This window comes from Sciurus carolinensis, chromosome 3 (assembly GCF_902686445.1).
Source record: "Sciurus carolinensis chromosome 3, mSciCar1.2, whole genome shotgun sequence".
In the NCBI taxonomy this organism is placed as follows: domain Eukaryota; kingdom Metazoa; phylum Chordata; class Mammalia; order Rodentia; family Sciuridae; genus Sciurus; species Sciurus carolinensis.
This window is the reverse complement of record NC_062215.1, coordinates 181443688-181458503: the sequence shown is the minus strand read 5'-3', so window position 1 is coordinate 181458503 and position 14816 is coordinate 181443688. Positions and strand designations below refer to the sequence as shown.

At 54.5% G+C, this 14816-nt stretch overlaps 1 protein-coding gene across 7 annotated transcripts in view; it reads left to right on the top strand.

Annotated features, from left to right (window-relative positions):
• The window catches only part of Hdac4 (histone deacetylase 4), a 255217-nt gene that overhangs the window by 105157 nt on the left and 135244 nt on the right, over window positions 1-14816 (top strand). For all 7 annotated transcript variants that reach the window (XM_047543426.1, XM_047543427.1, XM_047543430.1 and 4 more), the window contains one exon: window positions 14437-14508. In XM_047543426.1, coding sequence (XP_047399382.1) covers window positions 14437-14508 — 72 coding nt within the window. The remainder of the gene's footprint in view (window positions 1-14436; window positions 14509-14816) is intronic.

Below are 14816 nucleotides of genomic sequence, written 5' to 3'. Positions count from 1 at the left end.
CCTTGCCTTTCTCTGCTGACTTTTCTGTTGACTGACTGCTGACTTCTGATTAGCTACCTGGGTCTATCATCTAAATCACTCTTTCTCCCAGAACCATATCTAGTCTGTTCTTTAAAAGAGAGAATTCCTTTATTTAAAAAAAAAAAATCCTCCCATCCAGGTTCTGTTTCTTTCCCTCACTATGGTTTCTTTACTTCATTTAACTTACTTTTTAAAAATGCATATCGTTTTCAGACCTTTTCTTTTTTATTTGTAGATATTTAAAGTTATTTCTGTGCTTTGTTGTGTTTCCTGGCTCTCAGAAGGTAGGTGTCCCTGAAGAGCCTTTGTTCCTTGCTCCCCTGGGGCTGCAAGGTTCCCTAGGTCTGGACTAGTTTCACCTCAACTTCTGGATTTGGAATTGCAGACTCTGCAGAGAGTGGATATAGAGCCTGAGTCCACACACAGGTGGGCTGGGGTCCCAGTTTGTCAGCAGACTCTTCCCAGCTGCTCCTCCTGCTTCTCTGACTGGTGGGTGAGTTCTCTGGGGCCTTTCTCGTAGAACAGGAAGTCCTCAAGAGTTTTGTCCTTATGGCGTCTCTGGGGAGCTCTTTTTACTGGTAGGTGCGTGGCTATACCTCCTGCCCACCTGGATGATTCGTGCCTGAACAGGTAGCTGGTGTCAGTGTGCCTGCTCAGGGTATCTGCTTTTTGTTGTTTCCTTCCTGGAAATGGAGTTCATTTTCTTTCTCTCAAGTTGAACTTTGTGTATAATATTGGGATGGGATTTTATTCTATCTTGTAAGTATTTTTCTTCTTGCAATAAGAGATGGGCAGTCCTTATTAATTCAGTCTTAAGATTCAGGAACCTGAAGTTCTGGCTGACTCTGCGTGTTGCTCGGCTCTGTTTGGGCCGTTAGTAGGACCTGTGTTTTCCCCAGAGCACGGCCCTGGGCTTTGCCGTTGCCGCTTTTGTTCACTCAAAGTCCCACCACTGCTGTGTGGAAGAGTGCCCCCTGCTTCTTGCAGCTGAGCTAGAAGCATGCTCTTCTGTGTGTCTGTCATCTTGACTTTTAGATTGGTCATAGCTGAGTGTTACACGTGGCTCTCATCTCAATTTCACATTCCTTTGCCTAAGTAGTTGGGCATCACCTGTCTGCACATGTGTAAAAGCAGGCAAGACCTTTCTGTTTTGTTGCGATACTTTGCGTGGTGCTCCTCTGCGCTGTGTTCCTCTGACTGTTGAGGAACTAGCATAGTGGCATTCCACAGATCACATGACTTGCATGCTGGACAAAGGGAAGTGAATCTGTTCCAAGAACGGTAACATTTTATGAGAAAATGAAGGTGCGCCACGAATTCAGCGTCATCTCTAAAGTGCAGTGGAAACAGGCCCCGCCTTCCTGCTCAGCTCGGTGTCAGGCAGGTGTGCTGGAGCCTGCAGGGGGTGGGGAGGGGGTGGCCACTGGACCCTTGATCACGAAACCAAGACTCCTGAGGCCTTCACGGTAACTTGCGTAGAGAGCCCAGCACCTCAGAAGCAAAAGCTCTTTCTCATCCTGCTCTTTCGGCTGTGCTTGCTGATTTGACCCTTTAAATTTCTGCCACAACCTGGGATGTGCCTCGGGTGCACCTGCTGAAGGAGGTGAACCGGGAGCACTTGGTCCGCAGCTGGGTCCCTGTGTGCCGGTGCTGAGCGTGCCCTCTGCGCTCGGCAGGGCAGCGGTGTTTACAGAGGCTGGGTCCACCTCTCAGTCCCTGAAACAGAGAGCGTCACTACACCCTTCGACAGGCGTGAGCACCCAGGCCTGCCTGGGTAGCTTGTCCACGTGACGTCATCAACTCAGGCAAGGGTCCTGGCTTTGACACCAGGTGATTAGAGTCCCACACTCTACAGCCAGAACTCAGTGCCACCTGCCACAGTCGTCACATGCACACTGTGGGCTGAAATTCACATCCCATCAGTGACATTAGCATAGTCCACATCCAATAGCAAATTGCTTTTCCTGGTGGTCACTCTGCCTTTAGAAGACTAAAATAGAACACAGTACAATGAAATCACTGTATTTTCAGAAACTGACGCTTGTGTTGTATAAAAAGGAATAATAGTATGCTGTAGTCAGTCCTTGGTTGGGGGAAGTTACGAGTTATGTATATCCATATTGTTCACAACAAAAATGCAGGTTTGGTTTCCACAGATTGCATGCTGGCTTTTCGGGGGACTCTGAGAAGCCGGCTGTGCTGGCGGCGTGTTGTGCTGTGGGATGTTTGACTCCACAGCAGTGTGTGGTGATCTGAATCGCTTTCATGCCCTTGGATGGTCAGTAGTCTTGGGCAGCCGGGGCCACATACTAGCATACCGGAAGGCCAGAGGCAGAGCATGGGTCGGGGTGGGCACTGTGTGTCACAGCCCTGAAGGCCCCGGGAGGGAACCTGCACCAGGTACCCAAAATGCCAACAGTTTTGGCACTTGGGTGGTGTGACTTGTGTGTGTTGTGTGTCCCCTTCTTAAACATGACTATGTTTTAAAAAGTTTAGGAAATAGACGTAATTAACATAAAACAATACGGTGTGTTTTATTAGGTCGTACAAACTCAGGGGAAAGACAGCTTCTGGAAAAGGGTCTGCTGTGCTGGCACGGAACCTGCTGGAAGCTCTGTCTCACGCCAGGCCCACCCCACATCCGAGTTCACTGCCCCCCCCACCAGGGGCTCTTCATCTGCCTGAGGCCCTGGAGGAGCCAGGCTTGCCAGAGTCTCTCTCTGGGTTTGTTGGCTGCCTCTCTGAAGGTCCTACATGAAACCTGGGGTGTTCTTTTCAGGATTGTGAGCCCTTCGTGGGGAGCAGAGGAAGCCATTTCCATGTCCCTGTCCGCTCCTGTTTCTGCAGCCTCTGGCAACAGGCCCATGTGGAGCCCACAGCACAGAAGCAGTCTAGAGAGTTGCCCCTTCTTTGTGGACAGAGAGCTGAGAGCTAAACATTAGCCTCACCACACAAGGACTCATTGACACAGCTGATGGTTCCAGGCACAGCCTATAATGGGAGTAGTGCTGTGTTTGGGTGCCCTGCTGCTTTTGCCCCACAGGAGGCTGCTAGAGAGTCTCCAGACATACGCACTGTGCAGGTCACCTTGAGCCTGCAGGAGGTGGGCAGACTTGGGCCATCCCCCAAGAGACTTGTACATTTGTATGGTCTGCGGTTCATTGTCCACTGCTGGGCTGGTGAGGTGACCCTGAGTCACTGGTAGCATCTTCAAGTAGAGGTCTGGGTACTAGGTTCCAGAATGATGCTACCCCTTGGTGCTCCTCCAAGGCCATCAAGGCATAGATGGCTTCTGATAGTGATAGTCAAGAGGCATCCCGTTAGTGCTGGGGTTTCAGGTAACCAGAAGAGATCTTGCAGCATGATGGGAACTCTGAGCAGCTCTGCGTCTCCTCCAGTTCACAGCATGGCAGATGCCACCATGGCCACCATGGAGACACTTACAAGCAACAGTGCCGGCCAGGGCCTGCCTTCCAAACAAGGACAGCATCCTGAGACAGAGGCCTTCCACCTGTGGTGGGCCTGGGTCAGAGAGCACAGAGCCGCTGTGCGGCGAGAGGGGTGGAAACCAGAAGGAAGCAGCAAACTGGCTCCTGGCAGATGGCCACTGCTTACAAGTGTCCTGAGCAAGTGTGCCTGAAGTCCACCTGACACATTTGTCTCTCCATGGTGCCAGGGTTTATGAAGTACCCAAATGCACAAGCCACATCAGTGTCATTGGCCACAGTTCATTGAATGATCTTGGCTTTGCGTGGCATTTGTGTCCAAGCATTACAAGTTATCTTTTTCCATTCCAGTGTTAATGACATATAACACTCGAGTCACATCTCACACTTCACACAATGGTCTGTGTTACAGAAAGGCTGAGAAAGGGTTAAGGCAGCCGCAGAATTTGACAGCCTGCTAAGAACAAAGTCAGCATGTGCAAATACAGGGAAGCCCTGCAAAGGGCCAGGGGAGGGTTGATGACCCTGAGGCTCTGGGGGTCCAGCAGGCAGTGTCAGAGTGTCCAGTGGAGGTGTCAGCTGAGGTAGGCCTGGTGTCGAGGCAGGAGTACAAGCTGGGCTGGAACCCCGGGGCAGCAGAGGGTCTTCACCTGGGCAGTTTTCCTGGGCAAGACTGGTAACAAGTGAGCAGGTGACGCGTCAGCATGCTGCCACACCACAGCGAGCCGGACCCCTCCCTTTGTGGTCTTAAGCAAGGGGGTTGCATCTGTTGTGTTTGGTAAGCCCTCTGCCTGGTGTTTCTGATACGATAGATGTGCCACGTGCTCCTGATTTAGGTTCACAGACGGCAGTGTTTTATTGGTATGAGTGAATTACTTATCAATCTGTGCCTTATGGTGGTGCTGGGCAGATGGTGGCTGTTCACTTGTGCAAACAAGGGGTGGAGTCATCTACCTTGGCACCTGTGCGCAAGATGGAGCAGCTCATGGCAAACTGTTGCTTTGTAGCGTCGAGTCCCTCTGGGCAGGCACATCAGGGAGTTCCTCAAGCAGGGCACAACCTACTCTCCCCAGGCCACGTCCTCTAGTGGGAAACTGCTTCCTGGGGAAGCTCCGCTAAGGAGGGGAACTGATATTCGAGAAGACAGGAGCCCTGCCCAGAGCATGGAGTTGTCTGCAGTAGACTTGGGGCAGTGGCGGATGCTGCTGAGGACTGCTGGACGGCTGGACAGTGGCATTGGAGCTGACAAACTGCAAAGGAACCAGTTCAACTGAAATGTATTGTGTGGAATGTGGAAAATGTGAGCTTTGAGCCTTTGACACAAATCCTGAACATTTTGATTTTGTTTCCCTTGAGAAAATCCTAATGCCCAAAGGAAGTAACGTCTGCTCTTCAGAAAGGAGAGTGGGCCTCTGAGCACAGGCTCAGTGCAATGACCTGCACTCCTCCCTCCCTGCACCGCCAGGCCTCTGCCTCCCACACCCAGCACGTGCCTTCACCTGGCCAGAACACGCCCAGTCTGTCCAGAAGGTCCTGATGAACACAAGGCCACAGTGGAGCACTGCTGCCAGCCTCTGGGGGCCATCACGGTCCTGGCCCTGGTGCTCTGGAGGAGCTTCCCAGCTCACCCTCTCTCTTCAGTCTCTCTGGACCTGGTTTGTATCCTTCACTGTTGCCAAGATGAGCCTTCCGAGCACCTGCCACGTACACGGCCCCCAGGTGCCCCGCTGGACCCTGCCGTGCATGTGCCACCTTGCTTTTACCTAGAGGATGTAGAGGGTGCTTTGGGCTGTTGACATGGCTCCTCCTCACATGCCCTCTAAGTGCCTGCTCAGATGTCACCACCTCACAGGTTGGGTCCCTTGTCTAAAACAGCATTATGGTTTGGATGCAAGTTGTCCCCCAGAGACTTATGACTTGAAGGCCCAGGACAGCAGTGTTCAGGACGGGCTTTTGGAAGTGACTGGACCATGAGGCATCGACCTCACCAGTGGCGTCATCTGCTGCTGATAGCGAGTTGATGGCCTCCTGGGGAGGCAGTGGAGGAGATTGGTCGCTGCAGACACACCCTGGAAGGGCATGTCTTGTTGTCAGCCCCTTACTTCCTCTCTGCTTTCTGGCTGCCACGAGCTGAGCAGCTTTCTTCCACCATACCCCTGTACCATGCTCCGCCTCATTCAGGCCCAGAGCAGTGCAGCCGGCCCATGGACTGAACCCTGAAACTGTGGGCCAGAAGTGCCTCTTCCTGTGAGTTGTTCATGTCAGATCTTTCAGCCGCATTGTTTAAAAGTTGACGACCATAAGCAGTGACCCTCCTGCCCATATAGGCTTACCTCCAGCTCACAGAGCCCACTGTCTGCTCCCTTAACTCTCCTGTGCACTGGTGCAAGTGTGAGGTGCAGGGACTGGGCACGTCCAAGACTATCATTGAGATCTTGATAGCTGGCTAGCTAGCACAGTAAGACATGGAGCTGAGGACCAGGCAAGTGGCTCCTCGGCAAATGTGGGGCAAACCTGGTGACTGTAGCTTGGGAAGCTGGTCTGCACCTAGGTCAGGACAGACTTCTTCACATCCCTGGCCTCGATCCTTCCTCTTCAGAGGAGGGACAGGGGCAGCATCTGTGCCACTGATCTCCGGGTGTGGCCTGAGTGAGCTGAGGTGGATGAAGGGTCAGGTGAGCGCACAGGGAGTTCGCTGTTTGGCTGCTGCTGCCGTAGAGCTTGAGCCGCTTTCTGGCGGTGGCAGTGGTGGTCTAGCAAGATGCAGCAAGAAGAGGAATTGCTTGTGAAAACAACGTGTCCTTGTGGTGAATCAGGGCCAGTGTTGTCCTTCAGAGTTGCTGGGAGTAAGAGCCTAGGCCTGGGGCCAGTAGCTTAGGCATCCTTGGAGCAGGCATTTGCCAGAGCGACCCCAGGCTCGGCCTGTCCTTGGGCAGCCGCTGCCACTGGGTCTAACGCTGTCTAGCCGCACGTGCTGAGTGTGCCAGGTGCTAGGGCAGCCCCATCCTGCACGGTGTTTTCTTCTATTGCATTAAGTAGCAAGGCAGAGTCAGGCTTGGCTGGCACAGGGGCAGTGGGGAAGTTCTGCGCACATGCCTGTGGTCTGCCCTCCTGTCCCTGAGCTCTTCTGTGCCATCAGCAGTGTGGAGAGTGTCTGGGGATGACTTGTCCCTAAGGTGCTTCTGTGCTGACTCACTTGGAGGTGAACCTTGCACACTGGTCAGACATCTCGGCGAGGGTGTGGCCCTGTCCTGGGAGCCTCAGGTGGAGGTGAACAGGGAGGAGCAAGTTGAGGTTCTTGTTGGCCGCATGCTGGAGTCCCATTCTTTACATACACTAATTTATTTTCTCCTCATTTCATCCTGTGCATCCACTCAACAGAGGAGACCAAGTGGAGAGTTCAGTTGTAGGGATGTGAGTGCAGCCAGGCTGGTCTGGCCCAGACCGTGGCCACGAGGCCTGCAGGACCTGGCCTTTCCCTCACAAAGCCTCTCTGTTGAACCTAGGGAGAAGCTGCATTTGTTAGACTTTGTGGCAGCTAAGAGGCATTATTTCAGAAAGTAAAGTCTGCAAGATACAGAAGTGGCAGGTCTGGGCACTTTGTGTTCTCATAGATGTGTACTGGTCTGGCAGCTGGAGAAGGGTGGGCTGCTCCCCCTTGTCCCCTGTGCTGACGGCATTGCCCTTCCTGAAGGGCCCCATCCAGGAAGCTGAACAAGTCCTGGAGTCTACTCTGTTCTTGGGCCACACTGCCCGGTAATTTGCTATGTGTCCCGTCCAGCCCAGGCTCTGGGGATGGCATGGATGGCACCTGAGGCTGCTTTCCTCCTACTCTCCTAGCATTCTGCAACACCACTTTGGAGGGGCTCACTCGGGTGTGTCCTCTCCACATAGCAGATGGACGTGCTTGCGGGAACAGGGAGGGCCACTGTTTGCAAAGGTGGGCTAGCACATGGGTCCTGATTTGCTCAGCCATTTGTAAAGGGTGTGCTGCTTGCTGCTCAGCAGGGGCAGCTGAGGGCTGCTGAGCTCTTTGTTTTCTCACTTAGGGAAGTGGGGAGTGTTTAGCTCGGTCTCTGGAAAGACTCCCTAGAGCTGCTGAGATGGTCCCTTCAGGAAATGCCTGCCCTGACCAGTGGAGAGCAGCCCTGGGCTTGTCTGATCTTCCAGAACAGTGATGGTGAGACTGTGTTCTACCCATGCCCTCAAGTGGCCTGCCACCCACTCACGGTCTCACTCAGGGCTTGTCCAGTCCCATGGCATGCTTGGCCATGGGGAGGGGAAGGCCCCACTCTGCCCTGGCAACACATATCTGTGGATGTCCTGTGTCCTCTCAGGTTGTCCTTCTCGGGACTAGTGAGTGGCCAGAGCCTTGCAGAGTGTGCTTCTCACTTCCAGAACTTTCTGGCTGTATGGATCCTATTTTTCTACTCCTGAATTTTCCCAGAAAGACTCCTAAGTGGTTTGCTCTTCCCAGCTCTCTATGGCCTTGACTTGACCACTTTCCCTTTTCACATGGCCTCTGGCTTTCTACTTGGTGCCTGAGCACCTGGGTGGAAGCTGTTTCCATGTGTCATCCCAGGTGACACAGTGGTGAGGAGCGAGTTGGATGGCCTAGCAGATACAAGCACAGTGGCATCATGGGTGGAGGAAAGGGCTCATCTGTGTCCTTGGCTGCTCATGTCAAGCCCTCTTCTGAGAAATTCTAAACAGATGCAGAAGCAGAAGGATTAACTCATGAGCGACCCTGCCTACCTCCCCCTCAAAGCCCCGGGGTCTCCCACCATGCCCAGTCCTGCGCAGCCCTCCCCACCGCTGTTTGCTGGAGAATCTGAACAAACCCCAGGTGCCAGAGCACTCCACAGTGCAGACGGGCCACTTGCCTGCAGCACCTCAGTTTCCAGCTCCCCAGCAGTGCAGGCATGATGGTGGTCTGCATTCGGCACAGGATGCACCTCAGAGGTTCTGTCTGATCTGTGGGCCAGCCCTGTGCAACCTGTCCTTCCTCAGGTGATCATAGGGGTGCAGCTGCACTGTGCCACACGTCCTGCAGCTGAGCCAGGACGTTTTGTGGTCCGGGGTGTCCCGTGCCTGTCAGCTCTTGCTGCCTGACTCCCTCTCCATCTGAGCAGCAGCCTCCTGAACGCACGTTCCAGACACTCAGCAGCACTCTTGCTTTCGTTCAAATCAGGACCCAGATGCTGGGACTAGGACCCCCCACCCCTCTCAGCCTTTCGTCCCTCTGCCCTTCCTCCTCCAGCAGGAAGGAGCTGGGTCCTTTGTCCTGGGGTTTTCTCATTCAAGACAGTAAGCACAGATCCCAGCCTCCTCTTGAGCACATTCCTTGAACCTGTGTTCCTGTGAACTGGCAGCAGTAGCTGCCCTTGAGTCTTCAGGGAGATCACGAACACGCCAGAAGTTGTCCCTGGCATCCTAAGACTCCTCATTGCCCCGAAGGAAAAATATTGCTTAGAGAATCAATCACCATTTTTATTTTCTCTAACAAACACACATAAGCTGTATTGGATGTGTCTGAGGAACTCGCCACAACTTAGTAAAGCTCAGTTCCTATTAATGGGTAGTTACAAGCTTTATGACATAACATGGGTGTTTTTCGTTCACCCGTGGGAGCTCGGCCTGTTGGTGAGCCCACCCAGGGAGGCGCCTGCCCGCTGGGCCTGGGCGTGTGGCAGAGGCCAGTGTTTTCCTCGTGGTTCCGAAGTTCACTGTATCCCATCTCGACGACCGGGCAGGGCCGAGGTGGGGTGATGGCTTAAAGCTGCACAGGTGGCCCTGAGGTGCAGCTCACAGCAGCGCGGCTGCTCTGATCCCCATCAGGAGTTCACGCACGTGTGTGACAGAGGGGTGTCTGTTCTCGTGGAAGGAACCAGGCCTGCCCTACTCACACCATGTGCAGAGTGCACCCTGCCCAAGGCTCTGGGCCTTCTGTGCAGCCTGTGCCCAGGACTCAGCTCTAGACCTGGTGTGGGGGCCACTTACTGTGGACCTGAGATGCACCGCCCAGCCCTGCAGAGCTGTGTCCCAAGGGTGAAGTGAGGGACAAGGCCAGGTGAGTTGAAGATCGGCTCTGTCAGCTGGGGTGACCAGCAGTGTGGTCAGGAGCACCGCCCTGCGACACTTGACGGTGGCTGTGAGAGCAGGTGCCCGGTCTGTCCAGCTGCTGCTCCTGTGTGGACGCTGGTTGGCAGCCCATCTTATGTGAAGTCGGGTCCTGTGATCTCAAAAGACCCTCGCAGGCCTGATGCAGACAGCTGCGTTGGGCCGTGTGCTTGGAGCACACCTGGCAGAGTGCCTGTGGCAGGGACGTGGGTGCAGCCTGCTGCCCTGGCCTCCCATCTGGCTGTGAATCCGAGCTCCCTGAGCTGAGGGCAGTGGCAGGACAGCAGCCACAGTCATCCCGCAGCTGGGTCCCGGCAGGAGCCGGGCTTCAGCTCCCTTCCAGGCGCTCTCTTGCTGTCTCGGCAAGGTTCTGCCCCAGCCTTCTCCCAAACTTAGAGATTCAGCAGGTAGCCACGGAAATTATACTGCTTGTTACTAGTGAGTTTATTTTCACTCATTCTGGAATATGGTATCTGAAAAAAAAAAAAAAAAGAGTATTAAGATGCAGTTCTGAGCCTGGTGTGGTGGTGCACATCTATAATTCTGGTGGGTGACTCGGGAGGTGAAGGCCAGAAGATGGCAAGTTTGAGGCCATCTGAGCAACCTAGAGAGACCTGGTCTCGATATGAAAAACAAAAAGGGCCGGGGTGTAGCTCAGAGGTAGGGCATCCCTGTGTTCAGTCCCCAGTGCTGCAAAACAAGGAGAAAAGGAAAACACCGTCCTAAAGGGGCTGGGGCCACAGTCAGTGTAGAGCGCTCACCCAGCGTATGTGAGGCCCTGGCTTCCATCTGAGCACCACACACGTCTACACATCGTGGACCAGATCACCTCCACAGGTGTCGGGCGTCGTCAGCTGCTCCACTGGTTGTGCCCACAGCTTGTCTGTTGCATCCTGGTGTTCCTTGCCCCAAGATTCAGTATCCTGTGGCCTGCAGAGTGTTCAGATCTTGGTCCACATCTGTCCCTCTCTGTATTGCCCCTCCACTGTGGACAGGCTCACTGGAGGTCCCACTCTGCTCTTAGGTCTTACACAACTCTTTGAGACCTCCAGTTGGACTTGCTGCCAACTCTGGTGACTGCCACACAGGTGGAAGACCCAGTCTCACTTGGGTCGGGGTGCCACTTTCTTGTCTTTGTAGAACTCAGCGTGTGCCGTAGACTCCCTAGCAGTTGCTGTGTCCTCCAGCAGCCTGAGTTGGCCATGCCCTGTTCAGTGTTGCTTGGCCCTGGAGATGTCCAGGCCCCCTCACCATGTGCTCACAGTCATGGAGTAGGGCCTGGATTGGGTCCTTACACACAGGACTGGCAGTCGTGGGCACTGGGCCATCTCACAGGGATCTCAGGTGCCTGCATGGGAAGTAGTGACATGCATCCGAACACCAGGGAGCTGGTCCTTTCCCCCACCCCTGACCTGTGCCCACTGGGTGGGACGGAGGCCACTGTCACTCTGACCAGAGATGCGGCCCAGGCTCTTAAGAGTGTGGCTCAGCTCTTGGACCTGGAGGCATGTCGGCTGATTTGGGCCTGCCTGTCCCCATTCTGTCAGCTTCTTAAGTGGAAGCACCTTCTAGTTTTGGGCTTCTCAGTTAGGCTGCTGCCCTGCACCCTTCTCCTTTGACGGGGGTGCCTCTCTGCTCATGGGGTGCCACTGAGTGACAGGTCGTGAAGAGCCAGGAGAGTGGAGACCTGACTTGGCTGCCTGTAGGTTTCCAGTGGGCTGGGCTAGTAATTCAGGGCTTCTCCCTGCCAGTGACCCTGATGAGATGATCCCTGGCCCTACGCTGGGAGCTGCTCCTGCTCTCAGGTAGTCCCACAGGGCCAGTCACTGCTTTCCTTGGGAGGCAGGTGCTTCCTGTTAGGCCGATTCTGGGTTGATCATCCGCAGTGCCCAACAGCTAGCTAAGAGGGTTGAGTTGGTTTGCAGTTGGTGTCCTGATGCGTTCAGGCCAGTTTCCTGCAGGGGTAACCTAGAGTTTGTCTGTGGTGTCTGCCTTGGTCCTGGCTCTTGGAGCAGAGATCTGGAAGTCCTGGGGGTTTCCTGGGGTTGGTGCTTTCTGTTATTGCCCAGGAGCCTCTTTTTCTTCACATTCAGTTTATGGTAATGACTTAGGGGGACTTAGGATGGGGCCAGTACCAGAGATTAGAGGGTCAGGACCTTCGGACCTTGGACCTGGCAGCCCCACCCAGTCATCTAGGGAGTGCACAGGGTGCTGACCTGTCAACCCTCCTCACCAAGGTGCTGCAGAGTCTGCAGGAGGTAGACCCACCCCACCTGGGAGGCTGGCTGGGCCCTCCAAATCTGTGGGGACCAGAGCTGCCACACTTGGGACCTTTCGGGACCTCACCCTGTGTCCTTCCTACAAGCCTGTAAGTGTAAATACGGTGGTTCCTCATTACCCATGGAGAGCGTTTCCTAGACCTCCAGCAGATGCCTGAAGCTGGCGGTGCTGAGCCCTCGGCAGGCCGCACCTCCCTGTACACGCATGGTGCGACAGTTGCACTCCGTCGACAGGCAGAGGGAGGTGAATGGCAAGGGCGGGGCGGACAGTTCTCTCGTGTGCTCACGAAGGTTGTGTGGACACGCCCTCGCCTCTCCACGCCCCTGTCAGACTACTCGCCCTTCTTGTGGTGGTGCCTGTCAGGCCTGGAAGGAAGGGCGCCCTTGACAGCATCCCGGCTCCTGCACCCAGGGCTGCCGTGAGGTGAAGCAGAGGCGACTGGACACCAGCTCTGGTACTGAGACAGTTGATCTGACAGCAGGGACAGCTGCCAAGCAGCCATGAGTTACTGGCGAGAGGACCGTGTGTACACTGGATGTGCTGCTCGGGCGTCCCACGTCACGGGCAGATGGAGCAGGACGGCACAGGCGCTCATCACATTGCTTAGAAAGGCATGCGGGTTCAGACTTAGGAGTTATTTCCAGAATTTTCTTTGTAATATTTTAGATCTGAAGTTACAACTTAAGTCCTTGAAAACTACAGGTAAGATGTGTTAGAGTTAAATCGAATCAGGTGAAATCCTGCCAACCCCCACGACTGAGTGGGATGTGACGCTGAAGTTCAGGCGCTGGCTCACGGGCACAATTCGCATGCCCTCAGCAGACAGGGCTGTTGTGTGCCAGATAGTTTGTGTGCATCTTGACAAATTTCTGAAGGCAGAGTGACATACGCCAGCCCAGTGCCAGACAACTAAGACAGCTGTTGATCAAAACACGAGACAGCCAAGCACAGGGGCACATGTGTATAATCCCAGGCACTCAAGCCTGGGATGAGTGCCTGGGGTGCCTGGGGTGGGGGGCTGTTGGTGCCAGAGGAACACCACAGGGTCCTCAGAAGGTTGCAGAGCCCAGGGCAGCATGGTCCCCAGCACTGTTCCTGACGCTGTCCCACTGGAGAACTGCAGCCAGGTCAGGATTTTCAAGAGTGCCTTTTAGCTTTCCGAATGTATTTATGGTGGGATTAGAATTTTTTTAAATATGTGTGTATGTTTTGGAAGTTTTCATTTTTCTACAAAGAGTATCTCTTTTTTGGAGGGGAAATAAGGCTTAGCAGGCCCTGAGTCTCCCTGGCCAGCAGGGTCCACCCCGGTGAGCCTGCGTGTGCAATGTGGCATCAGGCCTTCTGGGTGGGGTCTTCCTGGGACAGCTCCAGTGGACCAGCGGGTGGGACGTCCTTCTGAAGGGCCTACTGTTGCTTCTGAGGTGTCCTCCTCCTGACCCACAGTGCCAGGGCTGTCTTCACCCCACGCATGCGCAGTGTCTTACTGCTCTCCCCAGGGCTCGGTCAGGGCTTCTGGGTGGTGGGAGGAGCCCACACACCAACGTGAACTCCCGAGGTGCACAGGTAGCCCTCCCGGTGTGGCTCATGAGCCTGGTGCTTCCTTAGGAGGAGCCTGCTTTGGATTTCCTCAAGACCATGATTTCTGTTCAGGACTCAGAACTTCTCCATGGGTGTGGGCTCAGCTGTGCCAGGGTTCCCATGGCTTAAGAGTCACACCCTGAAGCTCTGTGTCCGGGAGCTCAGGGATGCAGTGAGGCTGCCGCCTTCTCCCTTGAACTCGCAGCAGCGGCCGTGGTGCAGTCTGTGATGGCGTGTGCTCCTCCAGGGTGTCTTACCGCTTGTGAGAAGCTGATCTTAAAAGAGAAGTGTGACTTCTGGAAAATCTGCCCGTCTTCCTGTTTGGGAAGTCTCCATCTCAGAAAGCTGCCATCCAGGCTGTGCCAGGCCTCAGGTGGTGGGTGGGCTCCAGTTTCCTCTTCACAGCACGTGGAAGCAGACAGAAGAGTTCCTGAGTGCATCCAAAACTGAGGTTGAGGGAAAAACCCTCTGTGCTTCCTGTAGGCACCTGGCAAGGCAGTTTTCTCAGAGCTTGACGTGGTCTGGTGGCCCTCGGCACCCTGTTCCTTTCCTGCCGCACTCATACCCACAGCAGCTCCAGCTGTGCCCTGGGCATGTTTCTGTTAGCATCCAGACATGGCATTTAGGGAGAGGTGAGCTCTTCCCATTCTTATTGTCTTGATGCTCTGGTCTCTGCAAAGACCACTCGAGAGGACACACTGGGGTAAGGTGGCAGCTGAGCAGAAGTAAACCAACCATGCCCAGTGGGTGTGGATCGGGAGGGGGATTTGTCCTGTCTCAGCTGTGCACTGTTTTGATTATTCAGTTTCTCTGGCAAACTAAAACAGTCTGTGATGGAATGAAAACCGTCCAGCCTTAGAAATGAGAAGAGCACCTGCCTTGTCATCGTTTGCCTGTTGCTCCTCACAGCCTACACGTAAAGCATTGTTTGGTGTGAACTGTTTTCACTGAAACGCACACAGTTTCTGAGCCAGTGCTTTCTCTCTTCCAGATGGACTTTCTGGCCGAGACCAGCCAGTGGAGCTGCTGAATCCTGCCCGTGTGAACCACATGCCCAGCACGGGTAAGTCAGCACCCCCTGTGCTCTGGGACTCTGCCTCGTCAGGGCAGTGTGATGTGGTCACTGGGCTCCTTATGTTCTGGGCACTTTTTTTCCTGGGGTCTGAGACATCTTCCCTTTAGGATGAAATGGACATGACTTGATGCAGCCCAAAGGGCTGATCTAGAGGTTGTGTTCTCCCAAAGAGCCTGCTACTTCTCATGCCTAATGTCCAGGCCCTGGTCCAGTGAGTCCCTGTGGGGGAGTTCCGAGCTGGCGCAGGGTCTAGCCTGGGCTGTGGTCCAGCCTGAGTGTGGCTGGCTCCTAGCCAG